General features: G+C 40.9%; 1 protein-coding gene across 3 annotated transcripts in view; it reads right to left on the minus strand.

The window, feature by feature from the left end:
• Positions 1-8634, minus strand: part of TENM4 (teneurin transmembrane protein 4) — a gene marked incomplete at both ends in the record, with an annotated part of 332174 nt that extends 323540 nt beyond the window's left edge. For all 3 annotated transcript variants that reach the window (XM_084306305.1, XM_084306304.1, XM_084306303.1), the window contains 2 exons: positions 3672-3941; positions 8412-8634. In XM_084306305.1, the coding sequence (XP_084162431.1) occupies positions 3672-3941; positions 8412-8634 (493 nt within the window). The remainder of the gene's footprint in view (positions 1-3671; positions 3942-8411) is intronic.
• Positions 8635-24972: the final 16338 nt, after the last annotated feature.

A 24972-nucleotide genomic window follows, 5' to 3' on the forward strand; every position in this document is an offset into this window, starting at 1 on the left:
GGTGCTGAGCAACCTGATCTAACCTTAAAGTTAGCCCTGCTTTAAGCACAGCTTCCAACATAAATTATTCTGTGGTTCTGTATTTCTAAGAGGATGTCTTTATGACTAGAAATATTTTGCTTTTGATTTGCTTTTGACTGAATTGCTGCAAAATAAGTCATTTTCTGGAAAACTATTGCTGCCTTCTCCTCCATTTTTCTCTTATCTATAGTAAAGAAGCAGAGCAAATCAGAACAAAGCATGTTCAGGGTTGCCTAAGGTGACACCAGTTAAGTTGATGCCAGGCTCAGATCCAAATGACCACCTCAGGAGCTTCTTTTGTTTGAATTAGTCTTGCTGAGAAACCGTGTGAAATAGCACAGGAAAAAAGTTCTCCTAAATTCTTTGCTTAGATGTTCAGTACTCAAACACTTCTCTGTGCATGGACCTGAACTGCTGATATGAGTTCACAATTTCAGCTTAGCCTAGGTGATCATGCTGCAAAATAACCCTTTAAGCTTCATTAAGTGGCTGCTACATTAGCAGCACAGAGTGATTGCATTACTCAGGATGAGGTGCGGTGATTTTGTGGTGATCTAAGCTGTCCCCTCTGTCCCCTTTTTCTGCCAAGTGACCAGCCAGGATGAGCAGAAAACACTGGCCAGCCAAGGAGAAGCCATTGGGGCTCTTTGGGTGTGCAGGACCTGAGCTCAGTGCAATGCCAGGGTTGTAACTCAAGCTAAGTTCAGTGAAAACAAACTCCTAACCCAGTAAAAGTATTCAACCTCCTGGAAAGCCTGGGAACAGTTTAGATAAAACATTGCATGGCTTTTCATGCCAGCTGCCTGTGCAAGTGATTTATGGACTGTAATATGCCATGGAACCAGACCACTTCATCGGTTTCCTTAAAGACAGAGAGGGGGATTGTGGCCGCATTTACTGAGCAGCATATCTGTTCCTTCAAGGCATCACCACTCCTCAAATAAAAGCAAACCTGCTTTTTGAGGGAGCCAGACCTCTCTTTTTCTAAGAACAGGGTGAATGTCTTGGTAGAATTGCATTTCGACAGCTTTGGATTTAGAAACATCAGAAGCAAATTCTGATTATTCGTTTTGGATAAATAATGAACAACATAAAAATCGCTGACGTTAACCTTCATTGGAAAAGTTGGTTTAATGGGCCCCATAAAATCTTCTATTGATGGCAGGTTCATAAAGCTCTATATTGACTTCAGCTAAAGGCTATAACTTCTATCAATACTGTCAACAATTAATATTGACTAATAAAGGTATCCTGTAAACTGAGTCATAGCATTATGTTACTTTATGCTGCCATTAGCAAAATTTCATGTCTTCTTGAAAACATTTCTCCTATAAATCTGGGATTTCTCAAAATAGCCCATGTGATAGCTAGCTGCGGAGGGCCCACAGTAACACTGCTTCTGTGCAAAGTGACAGAGCTACCTTTCAATTTGTTAGACAGAATTTCTGCGTGTATCCCAGGCTTCACATTCTCCAGCAGCAGGTTTCAGGTTGTGAGGGCTTTGTTTGCAAATGTTTGTCACACCTTTACCTGTGCCAAGAAATTATAAAATAAAGATGTCCGCATTTTATCTGTATACATTGAAGGCTTAAGATTTTGTCCTTAGTACATGTTTTCCTCTTCTTCTGTAGCTTGTTTTTAGATACATTTATACCCCAATTCATCTGCAGTCCCTACACTGAAATTAGGTGTCTCTCCACAGCTCTGGGCAATTTTTTCTCACCTGAATCTGGTTGATGTCTCTTATCTCCTCCCTTCTTCCCAGGGAAGTCTGTTTCAAGTACGAGCTCAAGCTCTCTAACAGCATGATTTGGGTTGCAATATTTTCCCTTGCATTTTATGTGTTCCACCACCCCGATTTTTTGTCAATACAAACAACACAATTAGATTCTGCACACCATCCCTCTCTAGATTATTTTTATACTACACAGATTTTATATTTTTGACTATGATATAGACTTTCTCATTCAAAATACTCAATACCTTATACTGCAAATGCCAAATAAACTTCTATGTTTGGACAGCACTTAAAATCCTGCAGATATGCTCTCCACCTTGCTGTCTTCCCTTTTCTAATTGCTATGGTAGTTCAACAAATGGTTAGTGTGTCATCGAATTTAAGGGAAGAGGAATTGGAGGTTGTCTCAGTCCTGACATTAGCACTCCTTCCTCTGTTATTAGTTTCACTAAAGCCTTTCAAGGCATGTGCTGTTGCTAATGTGTTGTTGCTAATATAATTTCATTTGTAAGTGATCTGTAGGTACAAAGTTGCATTTGCACATGTAGAGATAGCATTACGGAAACCGGTGAAAAAGATTCCAGTAGCTAATGTAATTCTTCTCTCTTAAGGAAAAAAAAAGGCTAAAATTCTGTGGTTTGCTTCTCTTAGGAGGCATGGAAAGAAAAATGTATGAGATAGGTTCACAGCTGCTCATACACCACTATATAAAACCGCAGGAGAGGGACATGGAAACAAGGGAACAGGACGCAAGTGCAAGGTGTTTGCTTTGGGGAGTGTGCAAATATCCCTCTGTCTTTTGAAGAAAACACAAGGCTAGGAAGTAAAACGCTAAACTCTGGCACTGCATAATCTGCCTGTCCTACTGAGTGAAACCCTGTAAGAAACTACACCAAGAAACTTTAAAAAATGTATCATAAAGATATATTTTGAAGAAAATTCTTCTGTACATCCGTTAAATAGAAGGTCGTTTATCTTTGAACTTTGCCTAATATATCATTATCACTGAACAGAAACTTAATAAGATTCCACTGTAATTCTGTTGGAGTTAAACATAAAATCATGTGGGTGGTGTATGTCTCACTGTGTCATGGCTTCCAAAGGAAAAGTTATCATCATTTGTCACTATAATACTGTGGCAAAAAGCATAACGAGAACAAGCAATGCAGTCATTTCACATCAGCTTTCAGAGCTGAGCTCAAGCACCCGATGACTTGTACGCAGCAGCTATATTAAGAAGCAGGCTGTGCCATAATTGAATTAAAGGTGCAAAGGCATATATGGCTGTGTGAACCCCTGGGTCAAGCTGCAATTGAATCAAAATCCTCTCTCCTTCCTACACTGCTTGGCAGAACTGCTGACCAAAAGGTTCGCAGGACTTACAAAAGGCATGCAGGAGTCCCTGCAGCTGGGGATGCAAAGTTACCAAGATAAAAAAATTTGTGACCTTCAGCTTTTATTTCTCACGAAGAAAAAGGCTTCTAAAAATATTTCACCACCGTTTTCCTTCAGAGAGCAGTCAGCCGATTTACATAAATGAAACGGCTCCTGTCAAGGAACCAGCGAGGAAAAGAAGGAAATTATCTGCCCCGAAAATCTGTAGCAAAGATAAGAGCAGCATCAGCCAGGGGAGGGGAGATTTAAATGCTTTTTGTCTGAAAGGTCGCTACAAAAAGCAGGGAAAGTATTACAGCCGCTTAATGATCTCTGTCGCTGTGATAAATAAGTAGGAGCTTCTCCAGCAGTTTATTAACAAACACTCTGTAGGACAGTACAAAAGGCCACGACACGGGGCTATTAGAAGAGTGTTTTCACTGAGTCTGATAAAAAAAAAAATACAACTAGGGAAGATTAAGGTGGAGTGGCAAGAAGTGGCATTGCTGGTCGAGCTCGAGGCTGCCATGGCACTTACCGGTTTCGGTATTCTCGTGCTCTGTGTCGGTGAGGGTGAGGTTGGAGTTGGCCCGGCTCGATAAGCAGGAGCTGCGCCCGGACTTGGTGTTGCGTCCCCAAAGCCTCACAGGGTGCTCGGGTGACATAACCACGTCTGCCTCCGTGTCGGCATCCGAGCCGGTGCTGATGGAGTAGCCGCAGTGAGGCAGCCCGATATCAGTCCGGTACAAAGTCCCATGTGTGGGCGTCACGTCTTCAAGACCCAGCTCTCGCAAGGAGAAGTTGGCTCCTGGGAGAAAACACAGCAGCCTGGTTATTCTTTAATAGGGGAAAGTTTCATCTAGCACATGTCAAATGGCAGAACCATTCATCTTCTGTCTTCAAATCAGACCCTCCATCATCATAGGAAAGGTTGCCCTGTTTCATGGTGTTGGTTAATGGGACACCAGGTGGCTATGCCAAGACCAAAAAACAGCTGGATTCCTGCCTCTGGAACCTAGTCTCTGACTAAAACTCAGGGCTTGCTCAATAAAATCATCACTTTTGAAAGTAAAGAGGGATGGAATACTCTGGGAGAAACAGAAAAAGCAAAATGGGAAATGATTAAAAATATATATGTATACATATATACCTTGCAACTGTACTACAGTAGGAAATTGGAGTGAGTTCTGCTCCTTGAAATCAATGAAATTACATATTGGGGATTTAAATTTCCTTGGGTGATCTCACTTTCCCCTGGCTGACCACTCTCAACTTGACTCGGTTTAGCCATTCATTCTGACACAGTCACAGCGGAGGTTATTTGGCTGCAAATAGATGCCATTGTTTAGCTGACTAAAAATATAACCTGAAAAATGACTCCTGAGTTCATGTCTCGTTACCTGCTGAGCTTCAAAATCAGACCAAATCGATGTGAAGGAGTCTTCAAATATTAGCACGCTTTGTTCAGAAAGTTGCATGAGAGAGCTGGGGAGAGCAATTAGTGGCTCTATTTTAATACATATTTATTTATTAATGCACTCTTTTATTTTGCAGCCCTGAATGTCTTTAAAGGATTTTGGCCACCTGTGAGTGCCTTTATCTGTACCGTGCATTTAACGTGGCACAATGTGCCCCGCTCCTGTTACAGTACGCCTCGGTCAGACGGATTAAGGAACTTTATCTATTAACTGGTAGGAGGCATCAGGCCCTGTACTGTGGCCAGATACCAACACCGCTGATCACAATCAGTCTAGTTGGCTTCCTCCTGCTATTTCAATAAATAAATCCCCATCAATCAGAAGAGTTGTTGAGCCCAAACCGCCAAGTTCATGTGCAAGCCCCGGACTCAGTTTTAGAGATGTGTTTGTAGCTCAGATGTGTTTCTACAAGCTGGATCTGATCTCCAGGACAGTTCAGTCCCCAGCCTCACTTAGAACAGCAAAGTTCTTATCTATTCATCATTGAAATTCATTCCGCAGGTCTGGCCCTCAGCCTCAAGGTTGTATCCAAAACTGAGTTATGCTTCTCTCCATGCTCAAAACCACACGAGCATGTGGTTCTCCTCGCGTTTTTATTTGTTGATGTAAAATATCACATGGTGGAAAACATGAATCCAATAGAAACAGTCAGATTTCTACTTTTCCAGAGTCTGGTTTCATGCTTGTGGAAACACTCCGGCTTGTCCTCGTGCCCTGCTGTGCGGGGAAGGGTTCACATTATAGCACACATGCACATAATGATCAGCTGCTCTTTTACCGTGCTTTTTTCATTCCAGTGACTTTGCATCTCATAGGGAATGGAGAGAAGGAGATGTTTGATTGCAAAGTGAATAATGGGACTGGACAACATTTCAACATAAAGTTTGGTAAAGGAACTGCTTGACGTCAGGAGGAAACAACCACGGTTCAGCTGATTATGGATCTACAGCTGATAACACTTAAAACTGTATAAAGCATTCATGAACTTCACACGTTCTTAATTTACCAAAACAGATTAAAGCTTTCAGACAGAGTGGACAGATGAGGATGCTTGGGGCTCACACATCCGTTGAACCCTGTAGCCTTGCTTGGGGAGCACAGTGCAAGCTTGTGGCAGATTAATCCATTTAACTTGGCTGCAAAACAAGTCTGAGGGAGCATCCTCTACCACTCCACAGCATGAAGTAACAAATGAACTTGACCTAAATTACAAAAGCAAAGAAGTAGTAAATCCCTAGAGACCTCACTCTTCCAGTTTTGACTTTTGGGCAAAGCTGGGATAGTTTTCAAATCTTCCTATGTGGAGAACTGGAGTACAGCATGTTTTGTTTTTGCTTGCACATTTGAGTCACCAGTGGTGACTTCCACCTTCCCCTGCAACAAGCCACACTCCACATCATCCAACACATCAACATGCAGCGTGACTGATACTCTCCAGTAACAGCAGCTCATAAATTATGAAAAATGACTGCTACAATTAACTGAAAATCAAATTTATTTGCAATAAACAGCAGGAGATGCATCGATTTTCATATTCTATGCTCACTGTTGCCTTTTAAGCTGGAAGAACTCAAGTCAATAAAAGGAAGATAATAAATATCTGAGACTTTTTAATTCAGATCTGGTCTATTTTTTCTTGTGCTGACTTGCACGTTTGCTGGCACTCACACTCTAGCTAAAACCATTTAAATGCTGACTTGTTTATTTACTGAATTTATTTGGTCAATTTGAAATGTTTCCCTCCTCTGCCTTCCAAACCAATGCAGGAGAGAAATTCACTTTGCTTTGTTGATGTCGTGCAAGCTAATAAGGCTTGGTTTCAGTTGGCATTAGCCCAAGAAGCACCACAAAGTGAGGTCCATTTATGGCTTTCTGCCAGTGGAAAATGTGGCACAGAAAGTCCAGAGTAATTGTTATCATTCTTCAGAACAGTTTGGGGACTCTCAGGAGAAACTGGGAGAAAATTATAAAATGAAAAACCTGTGGGTGATATATCAGAAGTAGAACCAGCCCCCTGATGTGGTTAACCTTAACCTCTCAATCAATTTCAGCCACTTATACCAATAGTTTTTAGCATTTTTCAGTATCCTACACTTTTTTTTTTTTCCTAGGGAATTATGAGTGTCTGTATAGCAAATTTATACTCCCTGTCAATAGACTGGCTTTTCTTATTTCTCTTTTGTGGACTTCTTAGGAGAAGTCCATAGACCTGTGTGGCCTCATAGACCCTCAGGTTGAAAACCGCTGACCTATACTAATTCACATCTACCCTGCATGGCGAATATATTGTATGAAGTGAGCAAACTCAATGACCTAGAAGGTTTCCTTTTCTTTATAACTTCTTAGATTCCTTAGAGAGGATGAAGTACTTCAGAGTTGCTAAGAGGGAAACTCTTTTTATGACTGCAAACTATTACTTACAACACCTACTGCCCCTTTTGTTAATTATTGCCTGCTGCAACTTTCCTGAAATACAAATACCAAGACTATGTGCCCTAAGAGACTTCTGCAAGTCATTTTCCTTGGGAATGCCTTAAAGATGAGTTTTGCACCAAAACCACAACTGCATGGTGTTTGAAGAGTGAAATTAAGCAGTCCCCAAGTTAAACTGGTGCAGTTGTATGCATTCCCTTTGGAGAATCAGCTTCTCTAAACACCAGTGGGTGCGCTCAGAGCAGTCAGGGTCAGCTCTTTTATGTTCATTGTCTGGAATGCTGCCTATTCCATTCGACTTGCTCTGCCATTTTATGCTCTTCTCGATGGACTTCTAAAAATAATTTACGTGAAACCCTGCTTGGTTTCTGAACTAAGTTACTCGTGTCTCTACAGAAAAATGAAAATGAGACTATGAGATTATAGCAACAGACAGAAATCTACCTCACTTAGGCAACAACAGCATCAAAAATGTAACTGCACCTGACTTCAGGCTAGCAATAAAAAGGAAAATATCTGGAATGTCAGTTAGGACTCCGGAGCCCACGCTGACCCATATTTACTAAATGGAGTCCTAAAAGTGTCTCTTTGCCACCCTTTTAATACTACAGCTTGTCCCTGTCTCAAACCCATAGCCTGCAGGCCATGTACAACATCAAGGATGTTTCAGGCCATCTGTAGTTCCTCCAGGCTTCTTAGGTTTTACTGTAGCCCTGATGGACAGTGTGACAGTAGTATTCTTCCTTGATTATCTTCTGCCTTGGGATCTTTGTTGACTTCATGACAGAGCAGGCACATGACAAAGAAAAAAGGACACCTGAGCAGTCAGAGGCTTCAGAATTATAGACCAATTGAGGAAGGGACCTCTGGAGGTCATCTGGTCCAAGGGCCCTGCTCAAGCAGGAACACCTAGAGCAGATTGCTAAGAAACTTCCAGGACTTTTCATGCAACACCAGTATACATGGAGATGGATTGCGCAGCGTGTGCCCACTGTGCCTGGTTTCACACTGGGAAGCATCAATGGGCTGTTGCAGATGCACACAACACATACAAGACAGACTTCAACTTTCTTTTAGAATGTGGGATAAGAGTAATACCTCTCTGTACTCCCAACACTCGTAATTAGAGAATGTCTTTTAGTTGATGCTAATGAACACAGGCTAGTGGTATCCCACTTAAAGTCATCAGTTTGCATACATCCCACAACTGTACAAAATGATGATGATGTTCCTTGCCAGTCTCTTTCACTATATCTTGTTTTCAGCCTCACAGTCCTTCAAAAGCAGCTCCCTATCCACCCCAAGCTCTCAGCACCGAGTTGTTTAACTCTCACTGCTTACAGAAGCTCCTGCTGAGATGTGCTCACCTGCTCTGCAGAATTCATCAGCCTCCTGGTGCACCATGTCTTTGACCCGATTGCTGTAGGTCAACCTGGAGTCTTGATCATAAGCCTTCAGGGTCTCGCTGGAGCTGTAGGACTTCTGGGGAACCTTGCTGTCCTCACTCTCTGCTGAGGAACTGGTGTAGCGGCGCTCGGTATCGCGGCGCCGAGTCAGAGATCGATACGGTTTCCTTTCTTTTACATCCATGGCACTCTCGTCTGAGTATCCAACATTAAAATAATGACGTCCGTGTAGTGGTCAGAATGGAATAATCTGAAAGAGAGAATGAAAGAAATAGTACCTAGGCTTGTGCCTTTGGGCACCAGAAGGCTAATTTGCCTTTTTTATACATTCTTGCACTGAACAAAAGAGAGGTTACTTAATGGACTGCAGGAAAACCCTCCTAGAGCAATTACCGATGGGAAGAAAGTCTCAATTATGTGTGACTCAGAACTTTACTAATTACAATGGCTAACGGGATACATGCACGCAGCAACCTGCATTTGTCCAAACTGGGCTTGAACTTGTGGATTTCAAACTGATTGTGATTTTCTGTGTCTTATTTCCACAGGAAGTGACTAAGACACCTCCTGGAGGCACGTCTTATGTACAACAGTCACCTAATTTGTGGGAAATCAGGCCATGCTGAAATGTCTCTATTTGGGCATGTGGAAGACTTTGGAAAATGCTGTCCTATGCTTTTAAAAGTGTTTTGGTATATCACAAGTACAAACATGAGTTTTTTAGGAATATAAAAAGAATGAGAGACTGTGTAAGAAAGCAAGTAGGAAGAGAGAGAGAGGGGAAAGAAAAATGAAGGGATAATACGGATGCAAATAAGATGAAAATATCTTTGTATTCAGATAGCTCCTTTTTACCCAGCTAGAAACATATTAGAACTTAGCAGAGTTGAGAAAGTGCAAACAAATGTTACATGCTCTCCTTCATGTAACAGCATGGCCTGGGATATTTGTCTGTGGAAAACCAGTGGTATACACACTGGAATGAAAGCACGTCTGCACACAGAGAAAATTGATATAAAATATATATATCATATGTACATATATATAAGTATAAAAAGTACGTTTGTCAAAATAATTAATAAATTGTCTTTCCACTTTAAGTTTATTAAATGCAACAGAACAGAAACACTGAATAAAAAAAGCTCAGTGATTTGCAGTGAGACGGTAAAATACATTCTTGAATTCTTGAATACCTAAACTGGTTTACAGGGAAAATACTGAGAAAACCCACAAACCAAGCATTATTATTTTATTTATTTATTTATTGTAAATCTGCAATTACAGGCTGGGTTTCTTGGGAGCTGAGCCCTCCTGACGGCAAAACAACAGGAGCTGTGTCTTGGAATGCCACACCAGAATATGGTTGTTTACTATAGCACTTAAAAACAGAGAGGAAAAGGAATTGAAAATACCTATCAGTCCTCAGTCTTTTTTATACCAAGTAAGTATGGAAATACACTGGCAAAGAATTAATCACATTCCACTGGTGTTTCTGTCTTGAAAAGCTAAATCCTGAACGTGCTGATGAAATCTTGATCCTCTTCACTTCTTAGAGCCCAGCCTTGTTTTGGATGCTATACCTGGGATTTGTGCTGCAGCACAACAGAGCTACAACACAGCTGTAAAGGTGAGATGTGTTGGGAGTTTTACAGGTTGGTTTAGAGGGATGTGGTGTAACACAGCATTTGTGGTGCTCCAAAAGCCTGTGAGGAATGGAAGACCCTAACAATCCATAATACCCTACAATTCATAATAGTAATGCAGGGGCTTGAAGGCAGCATTTTATTACAAATTTCTCACTCACTGAGCTGTCTGGTGCAGTCATAATTAAGTGTATTCTCTAAGTATTCTAAGCTGATGAGGGACTGCAGGAGGGAGTCTCTGCCTTTCTTCTCAGTGCTGCTGAGGCCGCCCCTGGGGTGCTGTGCCCAGCGCTGGGTCCCCCAGCACCAGCTAGAGCTGGGCACCCTGGGGAGAGCCCAGCGCAGGGTCCCCGAGGTGCCGAAGGGCCTGGAGCACCATGAGGAGAGGCTGCAAGAGCTGGGGCTGCTGGGCCTGGAGCAGAGGAGGCTCCAGGGGCTGCCAGCCATGGCCATCAGCACTGCCGGGAGGTGCCGAGAGGCCGGAGCCAGGCTCTGCTCAGCGGTGCCCAGGGCCAGGCCCAGAGGCCCCGGGCCCAGCCTGGAGCCCAGGAGGTGCCCTCTGCCCCTCAGGAAGCACTGCTGGGCTGGGCGGGTGCCGGAGCCCTGGCACAGGCTGCCCAGAGAGGGGCTGGGGGCTCCTCCTTGGGGATCTCCAGCAGCCGCCTGGACGTGGGGCTGGGCCCCCTGCTTGGGGTGGCCCTGCTGGAGCAGGGCTGGCACCACAGGGACCCGCAGCTGCCTGACACCACCAGCCACTCAAGAATCCCATGAAGAAAAGGCTGTGGGATGGCCATGAGATACACACTTGCAGCTGGGCAGAGAAAAAGACAGTCCTGCTCTTGTTTCTGCAACACTGACTTTCCCAAGACTGCTCACTGGGTTTTGTCCCTTTAACCTCCAAAAGGAACTTTGCAATGACAGAACCAAATTCTGACAACTTGTGTAGTTTCTGTTGCACTCTTCTCAGAAATTAAGACACTACTTCAAAAACAAAAATCCACTGAATTCTCTACCAGCCTATTCCAGTGATGGCAGCAGACCAAGTTCACACATCCTATTTGTCAGCAAAGCACAGAGAACCTATTGAACACGAATGGAGGATTGGGAGTGTATGCCATAAATGAGCTTTACTCAAGTCATCCGCAGAGCTTCTGAGTACCGCTTTGATTTTAAACATGTGTTTAAACCCACCAAATTCACTGACCTATTTTCATTCATGAACTGTGTACATTCAATACAGTGAGTGCAAATGGGATTCCTCACTGCTCAAAATTTATGCACATTAAGCATTTTGCTGAATAAGGGCTTGCGAGATGGAAAGACTTCAGACTGAATGAAGAAGAAACAGTCTTCTAAGGACTTGCTTAATATAGTAATAGTGTTTAAGAGGTCTACCAAATAAAAGTAGCCATTTTGCTGTATTGAATTTAGTGTATTGGTACTTAATTAAAAAATGTAAATAGAATAGAACATCTTACTGCTCTTCATTACACTATCTTCCTCCCTTAAAAAACAAAGCTTTTTTTTGTTTGGAAAAATGTGACTTTTTTTTTTCTTTTCAATTGTTATTGAATAGGTTTAGCTCCTTTATACTACCTCTGTTTGTGTGAAATCCTCAAAAGGACCAGGTTTGTTATACCTTTCAATAAAACACTTTAAAACAGGCTCCTTCACAAGGACGCTGTAGTAAGAGCTGTTATAACGAACACTGACATTGTGGTTTATTGTCATGAGGGCTGGAGATAGCAAAATTTGAGCAAGAAAAGCTGTTACTGAATTCTACAAAAAAGAAATGAGGAAAGGGGGCTTCTATCTGCTCATGAGTATTGCAGTAATACTTATGAAGGGCCAGTCATTTATAAACCCACTAGCAGGAGAAGCACACGTGCCAAGAAAACCTTTCTGCACAGTTAGAGCCACAAGGTACAAACAGGGTCTGTAATTACCATTAGTAACCTTGCAACTTAGGAAATGGCCAAAAAAACATCAGGAAATTGACTGAATTCCCACCAGATGAAGGTTTTTCTTTTCGTAAAGAAAGGTGCTGAAAAACTGAAATTCCTCCTACAGTTCATCAAAAATAGCCCTGTAAATTTGCACCATTCACATACACATTCCTCTATAACAGTGCTTCAATTCCCAATTCATTCATGTCTTTATAAATTTAACTCTCCTCAGCCCTTTCTTTCTCTCCCTCTTGCTGTTTGTAAGAAGACTGGAAAGGTCACCACCAAAACACGTTAGGTCTTTCTTTCTTTCTTTCTTTCTTTCTTTCTTTCTTTCTTTCTTTCTTTCTTTCTTTCTTTCTTTCTTTCTTTCTTTCTTTCTTTCTTTCTTTCTCTCTCTCTCTCTCTCTCTCTCTTCCTTTCTTTCTCTTACTTTCTCTCTCTCTTTCTCTCTTTCTCTCTTTCTCTCTCTCTTTCTCTCTTTCTCTCTTTCTTTCTTTCTCTCTTTCTCTCTTTTCTCTCTCTCTTTCTCTCTTTCTCTCTTTCTTTCTTTCTCTCTTTCTCTCTTTCTTTCTTTCTCTCTTTCTCTCTTCTCTCTTCTTCTCTCTTTCTTTCTTCTTCTTTCTCTCTTTCTCTCTTTCTCTCTGTTGCATTTCACTGACTTAAGTAAGTTTCCAGCACCTCTCCATGGACATCCAATTCTTGTCATCTCCTTTTTATGGCCAAATTCCCAGATGGTTAAGATACCTTGTCTTCAATGCAGTTGTGTCGGCAGGGAATCTGCCTCACAGTGCTTCTCTGATAGATTATTATTTTTTATCTGCTACTCCTCGTGTCTTGATTTTGCTTCTGCTAAGATTTCATCCATGCCATCAACACTTCACATTTTTTTGTGATTTCTCTGGCACACAGTGCATAGAAAGAATCACACTCATCTCAGTTACATACTCAACCACCCGTTTCTTTCAGTTTCTAGCTCACAATTGCTCCTCATAATTTTAAAGTCTTTCATAAACTTGCTGGACCAACCCCCCCCCCCCCCAAAAAAAAAGAAAAAAACCCAACAAAACAAAACAGAACAAAAAACAGCTTCTAGTACTGTCCTTTCCATTCCTTCAATCCTGGTCCTTCCATAAAAAGCACAAAACCCTTCTGCTCTAAACCGTTTCTATTTGGAAAGGACTTTCTTGTCCTATGATGCAATGCTTCTGTCTCAGTTTAATTTTTTCATCATCTTGCTCTTTGCATATCTCCCCCCCCCCCCCCTTCTTTTCCTCCAGGACAATTAATGGCAATAACCATTCTTATTTTTGACAGCCTTCTGAGTGTACAATACCAGCTGGACTGCAAGCTGATTTGGAAATAGTGTTCACAACGGAAGCATCCTTCAGGCTTTACTTACTCAACTCAGAAAGTTCCACTGACCCCAGCAACGGTTAGTCACATACTAAAGCCTGTAAAATCAGACTCCTCGACAGAGTTATATTTTGCAGAGGTGTGAGGCTCTTCTCACATCTGTGCATATGTGTTGAGAAGCAGAACAAAAACCTGAGCTTTCTAGTTCTGGTGCAGTAAGCGCACTGCTTATTTGCAGCTGTTTTTATTTTGCTTTTGCTCTGGTTGGCTCCTAAATAATCCTTTTTATTATGTTTTATCCTTTATATCTATCCTCCTCATTCTCGGTTCTGTTGCTTTTTGTTGCTCTTTGGAGCTTTGATTAACCACACCGGCTTTGTGCTGCAGAATTGCACTCAATGAATGGCAAGGGGAATGATTTATTTTCTGAGTCACCACTCAAAAGACAAACTTCCATCAATCAAAAACCAGACAAGAGAGTGTGACACCACAAAGCGATATGCTAGGAGGCGCTTACAGCAAAAGGGACAGGTGGTCTTTGATAGCTGACTTACATTGCAGGTCACTAATCACAGAGATTAGCAGCAAGGTGATAGACAGCGCCTGTTCAAGAAGGCAGCATGTCATATCATCCAATTTTCTGTCAAAATGTGAGTGTTTAAGTGGTAGAGATAGCTTTATGTGTTTCCTATATAGTTATGGCAACAGGGTGATGAGAAAGCTGGAAGAGTGAAATATCTCGTCTTCATGAAAACGTGAGCATGAATTCTGGTGGGTTGATTTCGTACACCTTTGCTCTGGGTGAAGAAAGGTTTTCTTCTGCAAAACTGCTTATGCTAAAATGTCATCATCTTACTCAGCAGGGTCTGCTTTTTTGTCTTTTTCAAAGTAGGTGTTCTCATTCCACTGCTTGGGGCATTTCCCCCCCTATTTTTTAATGCTGCTGTCCTTTGTAGAATGGGCACAGCCACAGAATGCTGAGTAGCATGCTGGATTTTATTTTCCCTCCTTTGGGCTCCACAAAGCAAATCGTTAACTAAGACCCAATGCTGGTAAGTAGCAAACAAGCATCCTTTTCTTCCTTTTATAGAGGAAGGGATGAGGCATGGGCAGGCAGAGTAACTTGCTTAGGGTGGCACAAGAAGAAAGCAACAGAGCTGAGAGCAGACTCTTGATGTCCCAGGCAGACTGATATTCAGCCTTGGACTTTTTGAGAAACGAGTCACATAAGCACAGCAGAATACTTAACTTAAAAATCTTTCCCAATGCATGTCTGAAATCTTTGTGTGTGAAGAGTAGTATGAACCTCAGGTATTATTAACAAGATGCTCTTTCATGTTTGGATAGTGCCCTTCAGTCAGAAAAGCTGTGGAGCATATACAACTACAGCTATGTCTGACCAGTGAAATCCCACAGTGAATGATAAAATCACCACTCAGAGTCAGGAGAGAGAGAGTTTTTCACACAAACACCAAGAGATATTGGGGTCAAACCAGCCATGGTATTTGGGAAGCTCACTCCAACTCAGGATTTTAGGCTGCAACTGCAGATGTTGGGAGTTCAGATGTTTAAGTGACTTTGTGGCTGTTGTTATTAACCTCCAAAAAGAAGTTAAATTATCACTTGATATTTGACATCTTTCTGAAACAACTCAGTCCACTGTGACAGTCCTCACTGCACTTCTGTGAGGATGCCTGGTACTGGGCTCCATATTCTGGTCTCATGATGCAAGATGATGGACTTGTGAAATATTATTTGGCCATTTCCATTTGACCAAAAAAATCTGTGATTTTTTTCTGCCTGCCATTCCACAGCTGGTCTGAAGCACAAAGCCAGCATAAACGTAGTGTTGAATGTTCTGATGTATTCAGCAGATATTTGGGCATGTACTTAGGAATGATTCAAATCAAATTTGTATTGCCAGGTGATCAGAGGCCGCAATGATCTGATCTTAGCAAATACACAACCATGGCTTAAACTGCGTGATGCTATTTACGAGGTTTCTGGGAGATTCTTCTATAACATAAAAGACTCCTGTGTTTTTTATTAAACTTTAAGCTTCAGATTTATAATAGAGGTTTGAATCCCAGAAGGTCTTTGTAGGAAATAAATTAAGCTGTAGGTATAACATCCTCTCACATTTTTGGCAAAGACTTTGGAAAGAAGCAGGCACAAGAGGGAATAATGAAAAGTTGAGTTAACTCTTCTTGGCTTGAACCCAGTGCTTGAAGAAATTAACAAAACCTCCCTTTTCTGGTCACAACCACTAAGCCTTTCTTCTACTGGTATGGGACTTGCTAGGCAATTGGTAACATCCTGTCCAAAAGATGTGGTTTGTGACCTTTCCATAAATAAATCTAAAACTGCAGTGAGTTGGAGGTCCAGAAAAGCTTGAAACAGTAGTGGACATTTGAAGTATTGTGGGAAAGCACGAAGGGGCTGGAATGCAATTATCCTAATTATTTCCGTTTTGCAGACCCCAAAGTTTCCCCTCATGGGTTGCAGCTTTTAGCCTGTGTTAGGGCAAGATTTTGGGGCCAGAAGTTAAAAATATTTTCAATTAGATAATGTGTACAGCTATTTAAATACTAAATGCCAGAAGAGCCAGCCTGCCAATGTAGACTGAATCAGGTTCCATCTGTGAATTTTTCCTCGCTCACCAAGTCAGCCTCAAGCACTGGGTGTGCGATGTGCCAGACATCTACAAGCTGGGTGAAACCAGCCAGCATGTCAGCGTGTTCCAGAGTGAAAAAGAGCTGATGACATCAAATGCAGGAGAGACACCTCCATCGCAGGTAGTCACTGAATGAATCTCAATAAAGAACACCCTAGTCCTTTCTCCCATTCTTCCTTCATCAGCCACCATCTGCTGATTTGGGCTCTTAAATGTCCTGTAATACAGGAGATTTAAGTCATTAATCTGAATCAGACTGGACAAGGTCTTGAGTGAATCTCAAATATCCCAAGTGAAGGCTTGAAGCACAAGTTTCCTGAATCTGTTTGGAGGAGTCTTTTATTTTTCCTCCAAATTGTAAAAACAGTCTAAGGTATTTGTTGTTGTTGTTGTTTCATTTTTCTGAAAAACAAAATAAAACAGTAACAACAACAAAAAAACAGAATGTATTTGATAATCTCTAGTCATCTCCTAGATAACAAGAAAAGATTGGTGGGAGGCTCATTCAGGGTGATGAAAAGGCTTCTCTGAGGAAAGCTTTGTATCTAATTCTTAGAGGTCTTGTGTGGCCTACAGGAAATTTTTGTTATAAAATGGTGACCCATGTGGAAGTGTAGCAAGAAGCCCAGGACAAGTCCCATTCACAGTCTGTCATTCAACCTCTTCTCCCACTATTTTGTAAGGGAATACTAACACAGATATATTCTTTCTATAACCTTCTCCTTCATAAATTGTATATGGAAAACACACAACTTTATTATCTAAGGACTCTATGCAACCATAGGCAATGTATGTGTTTCTGTGAACTTCTGGGGAAAAAAGGACGAAATAAAGGCTCTTGTCTGCATATAGATAAACAAAGCAAAACTAGTCATCTTAGTAGGGCATCAGAGACTAACTGAACTCTCTTTACACACTAGAACCTCTTACAGGACTACGCATTAACTGATCAAATGGGTGATGATACTTAACTCCTTGCCTATGGCGTATTGTGTAGTAGTGTCTCAGATTTGACCATCCTGTGAAGAACTCCCAAAATAATGCTCAGGAGAATGGTTAAAATGAGTGACAGCAAAGGGACATCAAGACCTGTATCCTGTCTCCCAGTGGTGGGTTTTTGGAAAAGCAAAAAGGGAAAGTGGTTAAGAAGGGTGTTTTAAGCAATAAGCTTGGTCCTTCCTCTCAATATACTCCCAGGAGTCTGGGGCTCAGCAAATTTCTTAGCTTGACCACTGCGTTTGACAGTTCTTCATTGACCTGTTCTCTGAGGATTTGTCTAATCCCATTTGACACTTAAACACTTTTGGCCTTTGCAACATCCTGTAAGTAGTCCTACAATGTAATTACGTGTTGTGTGAAAAAGCACTTCCTTTTGTCTCCTTTAAACTCTCTGCCTGATGTGTACAGGTCCTGTCTCTTCTATGGGGATATTGATGAGCCCACAGCCCTTTCAATAAGAGCAAGGCTTTGAACTCATATCCACCCTCAAAATTACCTTATTTATCATTAATATGCTTTAATTCTGCTCTCATAGAAGAGAACTGGATGAGGTCTGGGACTCTTAGGAAAGAAAGTGTCTGCCTTTCCTCCCTGTAGTCTCCACTAAAAATATTGCCTCTAAATACATTGACACTATCAAGAGTGCTCACTGCAGGAAACATAAGAAAGAGAAAACAGTTGGTTGATAAAGTTTAAAGTATAAACCTTGTCATATATCTGTATCACTGGGTGTAAGGAACATGCTGGTGTGTACCAGGTATTTAAAACAGAATTCAGAGCACATCTCCCATTCTACACCCTTTGGATGCAGCTGGGTGTCTGAGTGGCTCACAGAGGGACAGCTGTAGTTGAAAAAGAGGTGTCATGTAAAACTTGCAATATCTGGATTCTATTTTTATTTTTATGTTGGGCCTTGGCTATAAAAATAATGAAATAATAATATAATAATAACAAAATAATGCTGGAAATGCTTTTAATACTGCAATCAAATGGCCAGACATATAACAAGGTCAAGTGAGTTTGGAGGAATAAACTCAAAAGTATGCTCAAAAAGCATTTTTTCCTATTTATTAACACTATTTATGTAAATAAATGACACTATTTATGTAAACAATTTGCAGAATGCTACTATACCAGGGAAACTCTCACCTAAACAGACAGGACAAACAACAGAAGGAAAAGTAAATACTGCTATCCCTCTTCTGCAGGCAAAAGCAAGTATCTTGCTTGGGTTACAAGGTCCAAGTAACTAGCATCCAAGACTCCTGCAGGATTAGTCACAAGGCCAACGTGTCCTTGCCTTGCTACAGTATCATGTGTAAAATTGTCCCTGATCTTGTCTTAGATGCTGTGTTACTGGGTAATCTCTCCTTGCTTTCCTTCAGCGAGGAAGGAAATAAACCTGTTTTCTTTTTCTGATAAAATCCCCTGAAGAACCCAACTTCAAACTAAGTTTATTAAAATATGAATTATCTGTAAAAAGACCACAAAGACCCATGAATTGATTTCTGATTTTCTATGGACTTATTTTAGGACTTCTCTGCAAGATAATCAGAGTGCATTGAAAGATGTTAGGGATTGATTAATCAGTGTCCTACTGTGTCCAAAGCTTAACTTTAAATTACACATCAAGCTTATGCAGTAGGCAGTATATTTTCCTTAGGTGAAATGTCTGTGGGGGGGAAATAAAGAGATAAAAAATAATAAATTAGAAAAGAATCTCTTTAGTTTTTATTTTATTATTTTATTTTATTTTGTTTTGTTTTACTTTATTTTATTATTTTATTTTATTAGACAAGGGGCTCCCTTACTGGAATAGCAAAGTGGGGAATCCCTCAAAGGGATTTAAAGAAGAAACAATCCATGTTACAATGTGAGAATCCAATATCCCCACAAATCACATACTACTCTCTAGCAAAAGGACTCACACCCGATTGCTTGGCTGCAGCTCAGAGCTAAAATGAACCTGCAAAACAGACCTCCATGGACTCGTCTAGACATACAAATGCTGAAGGACAACACAATGTTTAGGTTGGAAATTTGGAGACATTTCTTTTCAGAAAGAGCAATCAGACATTGGGATAGGTTGCCCAGGGAGGTGGTGGAGTCCCTGTCCCTGGGGGTGTTCAAGGAGAGGTTGGACGTGGTGCTTGGGGACATGGTTTGGTGGTGACATTGGTGATAGGGGGACGGTTGGACCAGATGATCTCGGAGGGTTTTTCCAACCTTAATGATTCTGAGATTCTATGTATTAAGGAGGGTAAGATAATTGATACTGTGGCTCAGGTAACAGTATAAAATATTGCATTTATATTATCCTTGCAAAATTCTGCTTTCCTACATTTGCTCAAATATATCAGAATAATATCAAGGTTTAATTTTATTTATTTCTGTTTTCTTAACACTATGGCAAATAATCAGAAGATAAAATTTACAATCTGATTTTGTGCTTCAATTGTAAATCTACATGACAGAGTGAACAGACTTTCCTAAGATGTAGAATTTGTCTCACCCAAATTTAGACATCTATTCTGCAAATACCTGCAACCAAACTCATTATGTTTTATTCATTTTATAATTAATGAAGGGGGAAAAAAAAGGCATTTCTAGGGCAAGATTCATAAAAAAAGATGTTACACATTTGTTACAAGTATAGAAGAATTTTGACCCAGAAGTGACGCTGTCCCTCTATTGGCTACTGAGAGACCCTAGATTGGCTCATTTGGGAGTAAGAGTCCAAATCTAGTTGAAATAATAACACAGTAGTGTTGTTTCATTCAATTATGATTTTGCGTGGCTGTTATTTCTTAAGGATTTAGCCATTCAAGTAGGTCCTTGCACATATTCCAGGTAGAACAGGCAGGCAGAAGGGAGGTGATGTTGACATGGCCACACAGAAGTTGATGGCAGAACATGCACAAACCCAAGCTCCTGTTTGCACTTTGTAAGCCTGTTTGCTGGAGTATATGGATTCTGTGTCAATATTCAGGAAAGCCAAATATTTTTCATATTTTCCAGAAGTCAAAATGCTATGTAAGACCTCAAGTGATTTATACGAGCTGTAAATGGAAACTGAATTCCAGTTTATAGGTACTGAGATCACTAATTTTGTTGCTAAGTGATAAGTTCAGTTTGCCATAGGAAGACATGTCTTCTATATGACTTTCTGTGGCAAAGTAGAATGACTTATTAAGTCATTCTTGTAATGAACAGGAAGTTTTTTCACTCCATTTAACAACAGGAGTGGAAAGGCTCACTGGTCTGCTGAAGGAGAGCTTTGCTACCATGCACTGGCATCCAGCTGGAGGAATATTCAGCAAAAAGACACTGCAGAAGGAAAAAGAAAAAGCAAACGAAAGGGGTTGGGGAGTGGATAAGGCAATTGAAGATGTAAATGGATCTTTTTAGCTGTGTCTTTAATGACTAGTTAGACCAAAGATTAGAAGCAATTGAACTAGCTCTCAGTCAACAAAAGATGCAAATAGATTGTAAGGCAGAGTAGGATTACATTAATTTACACTAAACCAAAAGTAATTAGTTAGTGTTTGTGCAGTGCTTATAAAGCAGAAAGTGCTATATAAATGTTAATTATTACTATTTGTTTCAAATAGATGCAACAAACACAGTCTTTTATATTTCTTACAAGGTAAAAGCCAAAAAAAAAAAAAAAAAAAAAAAAAAAAAAGCAAAACTCAGCACAGGGCTCTCCACTGTATAACTGAGATGTAGTGGAGCACCAGAGTCTTGTTCAGTGGATAACTCTGAATCATGAACTTTTGAGTTGAAGTCAGCATAAGGCAAATTTCTATCTCTGGAAAGTCTATCTTCTGGAAAATAACAATGATAATAATAATAATAAAGCCAAGGCTAGATGCTTACCATGTGGCCTCTATCTCTGCATTGTCCCATGTGCACTTCTGACCTTGCACAAGGTCAAAAGACAAGCGAATTTAAGAGGTCAAGGGCACCGTTTTAAGTAGCAAGAAAACCATCTTCATTTTAGACCATGCAATTGTTCCTGAGATGGAGAGATAGTTATGTCTACTGCTGAGAAGCAAGAGTCTGGAAAACAGCACTAGTTCCTCTTATGCCTAGCAGTGCCACTAATTTATTGTGTGATCCTGGACAAGGCATTTAACCTTTTGGGCCCATTATATGAAAACCAGATATAACCATTCTTAGCTGTTTCACAGCCAAGTAAAAGGTCTTGTTTGATGCTTTTAAGCATGTCATTTCAATCAATTATCTATGAGACATATATCACTATTAAGATGATGACTGAGTGAGTCTAGGAGTCTAAGGAGAAACTTATGAGGTGAGATCATACAGTTTCAGGATGGATTTTGGGCTATGACATGCTAATGATTTGCAAAGATTATTAGTCTCATCGGAATCACAGACATAAAAGGATCCTAAAGTAAAATGCTTATCTGCTTTTTGCAATAAATTTTTGACCCAATTTCCTTCCTACCTTGGCAAACTCTTGCAGGGAAAAATGATAAATAGCAGAGGTCCAAGCACTTTGTATGTTTCAAAAATTGCAATAGATAATTCAATTAAAAAAAAAAAGTAATTTATAAGGAAAAAAAATACTTTGCCAGGATATGAGCTAATAAAAACCTGTATTTAGTGCTGAGGATTTTCAAAGCAGTATATAAATGTTAATTTATTAGCTAACTATTATATCTGAAAAGAAGGAAGTGGTACAGATGGAGACAGGAGAGACAGCAACATCCTCAGATATAAGCTCCTGAACCAAATGTCTCGTTCTACATATCATTACCCAAGTGAGGCTGGATCAATGCTTAGATCTGCTGGATGCAGAAATCCTCAGGAAATCCAATTGCTAGGTATCCTTTAAACATAAGTTTGTTTTTACCAAAGTTCAGGCTCTGGGGTTTGAAAATGTCAGCCTTTGTGGAGGAATGGTTCCACATTTCAGCGTTTCTGATGACAAACCTGGCTTGAGATGTTCCCTCCTGCCAGGGCTCAGCCACCCTGCTGCTTGCTGCTTCCCTGGGGACACTGATGCAGCTGCTTGTAAAACCACACCATAAGCAGATCAGGGAAATGGGCTGGAAATAGAAAGAAAAAGAGCACTTGTCTGCCAAACCCTTAACTTTTCATTTTTTTTAACCTACCCCAATTTTAATTGGGCTAGTTTAAAATCATTCTGGATTTAAAGTGTAATTTCACGAATAGTTGCACTGGCACTGGCAAGAAGGCGCTGCATTGCATTGGGAAGGGAGGCAGATTGAGAAACTCTTTGCCACTACAAAAACTGGATGATGGAACCATATCCTTTTTAGGTCATGGCATATGATAACTCCCTGGATCTAAAATCTATATTTCTAGCCAGTGTTTCAAGCCATAGATTTCCAACAGCCTTTCTAATATATCTTTTCCAGCTCCAGACCCTACCACCCAAGATCAGATGTACATTTTGTAACTCTCTGAGATAATATTGCTCCCTTTCTGCCAAGAGAGCTGCTGCTGCTTCGTGGAAGCTGCCCTGCTGAAACCCCTCTGCTTCATGACTACATTTCATCTATTTCTTCTTGTTTACAGACCCAAGTTTCTCTATCTTTAATTGGAATTTCTGTTAATACTTTGTTGTCTCAACAATGTCTTTACTACACTGTTTTTCAAGAAAAGTTGAAAACTGTTGAAAGCAAACCAGTCAGACACAGTCAGCATTTTTTTCCTCTTTTTCTTCCCTTTTATTTCAGTAGCAATTATTGGTATCCCATATAGGAGAAATGAATGTACAAAAAATGATTAGATCTTCCCCACTGCCTTGGTGCTTTTTGTTTTGCAAATCATGCTGCGTGTAAGCTATTTTTTTAAGATATTCTATGAAACACATTTTTCTTGCTGCATTTCTGACCACTGAGGAGTGCACTGGTTGTGTCATCTTCTGACTGGCATTGGGTTTTACACCAGCAATGGCTTCTGTGAACTGTGTGCCTGATCCAAAGCCCATTAAATTATGTAGAGGCATTTTCCACTCATTTCGCTGGGAGAGAGAAGTGGGGATTTATAAGCTCAGCTCCCTCTACAAAACCTTTTAACATCCACGTTTATGGCATGGGCTGCACTGCATCACATTTCAGCCCTCAGAAGTGTCAGCGCTGAGGATGAAAAGGAATAAAATTAAGAAATTGGCTTCTTTTGGAAATCTCCTTCCCAGAGTGACCCAAAATGATCTGATGGAGAAATTCATAGCAAAGCATGTTGGCAATTCTTTCAGACGTGGCCTGCAACCTTGGGAGCCTCTGATTTGCAAGGATCCCCTGAGGATCTTCAAGGGGCCCTGTTTTTGATGGAGCATGTGTTTCTCCAAAATTAGGCTCTGTTCTGGCATTACAAGTGCAGTGCTTGCTATCATTAAGGCATTTTTGAAATTTTCATACAGTAATTACATGTAGCTGGGCTCTGGGGCAGCCTGACATTCAAGCTGTCACTGAACACATTCAACGCCGTGTTGGGTCATTAGGCTTATAAACAGGTTGAACCTAAACAGTGGGGCTGTGCATTTAAGCTGATTTCTTGGGTAGGTAAGGAGATATTTATATTTTCATTTAGCTTGAGTGATACCAGCACCTGCCACTTGCTCTAAACAGAGCAGTTAACCCATAACTCCCTCTGTCAACTCCTGTTGACAGAAAGCAAAGCAGATAAATTAATGACTCCCTTGAGAGGAACGAACTGAGAAGACTCATGTAAACAAATACCTCACAAAATGCAACTGTGTTAATGGGAAGGGAAATGAAAGACAAACCCCCTCTCTCCACCCTTGGTAGGCACCGCAGGAGGAAAGACAGAGGCCGACCCGGTCTGCTCAGTTGTGCCCTCATCTCTGAGCAGGGTTTGTACCTTCAGCCTTGACATAAACTGAAGAGCATTCAATTATTCCCTCTGTCAAGGGACAATATCAAGATGCTTAAATATCCTGGTGATGGCAATTTATAAAAAGACAAATTGGTAGGTCAGTGGATTGGACCCTTGTTTGGGGATAAATCTAATTCAATTATATATATATATATATATATAATTTATTTACTTTCCCCCCCGTCTGCTTCTTCATCTCTGATCTTCCTCTCTCAAATCTGCTTCTCTTCTTTCACCTGTGATGGGAAATTCACAATCCCACCGGCTCCTGGCTGTTGCAAGGCTTGTGCTCTTCTCAGTCTTCTGAGGCAGAGAAATGTGGGCACAGACAAAAAAAAATAAGGCAAAAACCATTCTCTACTTCACCCTGGCCACTCATTTGGAGGCAGCCAAATATGATCTTTATGATCCTTTCCAACCCAAGCCACTCTGTGTTTTTTACCCAGATTTATCTCCTCCCTTGTGATGATAGAAGCACCCATGTGACTCTCATCTGGTACAAAATCATTGCAGAATTGAAAATAAATTTAATTCACTTTTTGCAGATCACTGCTGTGTGGTGGGACTGAGCATAGGGCAGCCAAGATCTGCTGGCCAAAGCTCTGGACCGAGCTTTAATAACACTGTGTTTTAGGGTAAATACAGGTCCCATGTCCCTATGACCCTGCTGTCCTGATCAGGACTACACCATAAGTCTCACCTGCCCTGCATCCCCAGATGTCACAACATCTGGATGGACAGGGTGTGAAGATATTTCCACACTGTAAGATCTTAAGCAGCTTTTTGTCTCCCTCATACCTCGACTCACCCAGGAATGTGGAGGAGAAACCCACAGCAGAGTTTTCTCCTGGGTGTTAGGCTACAAATTGCAATTTGGGAAGGATGTGTGTAGGGGGAGGACAAGTTCAGCTACAAAGCAAAGGAGCCATTGTGTTGGGTCTGTCTGAGCTGGAGTCACCTTTTCCCTGCAGCAGCCCACACAGTGCTGTACTCTGCACTCGTAGCTGGAACAG

This window comes from Netta rufina, assembly GCF_964035555.1.
Source record: "Netta rufina genome assembly, chromosome: 1".
Lineage (NCBI taxonomy): Eukaryota > Metazoa > Chordata > Aves > Anseriformes > Anatidae > Netta > Netta rufina.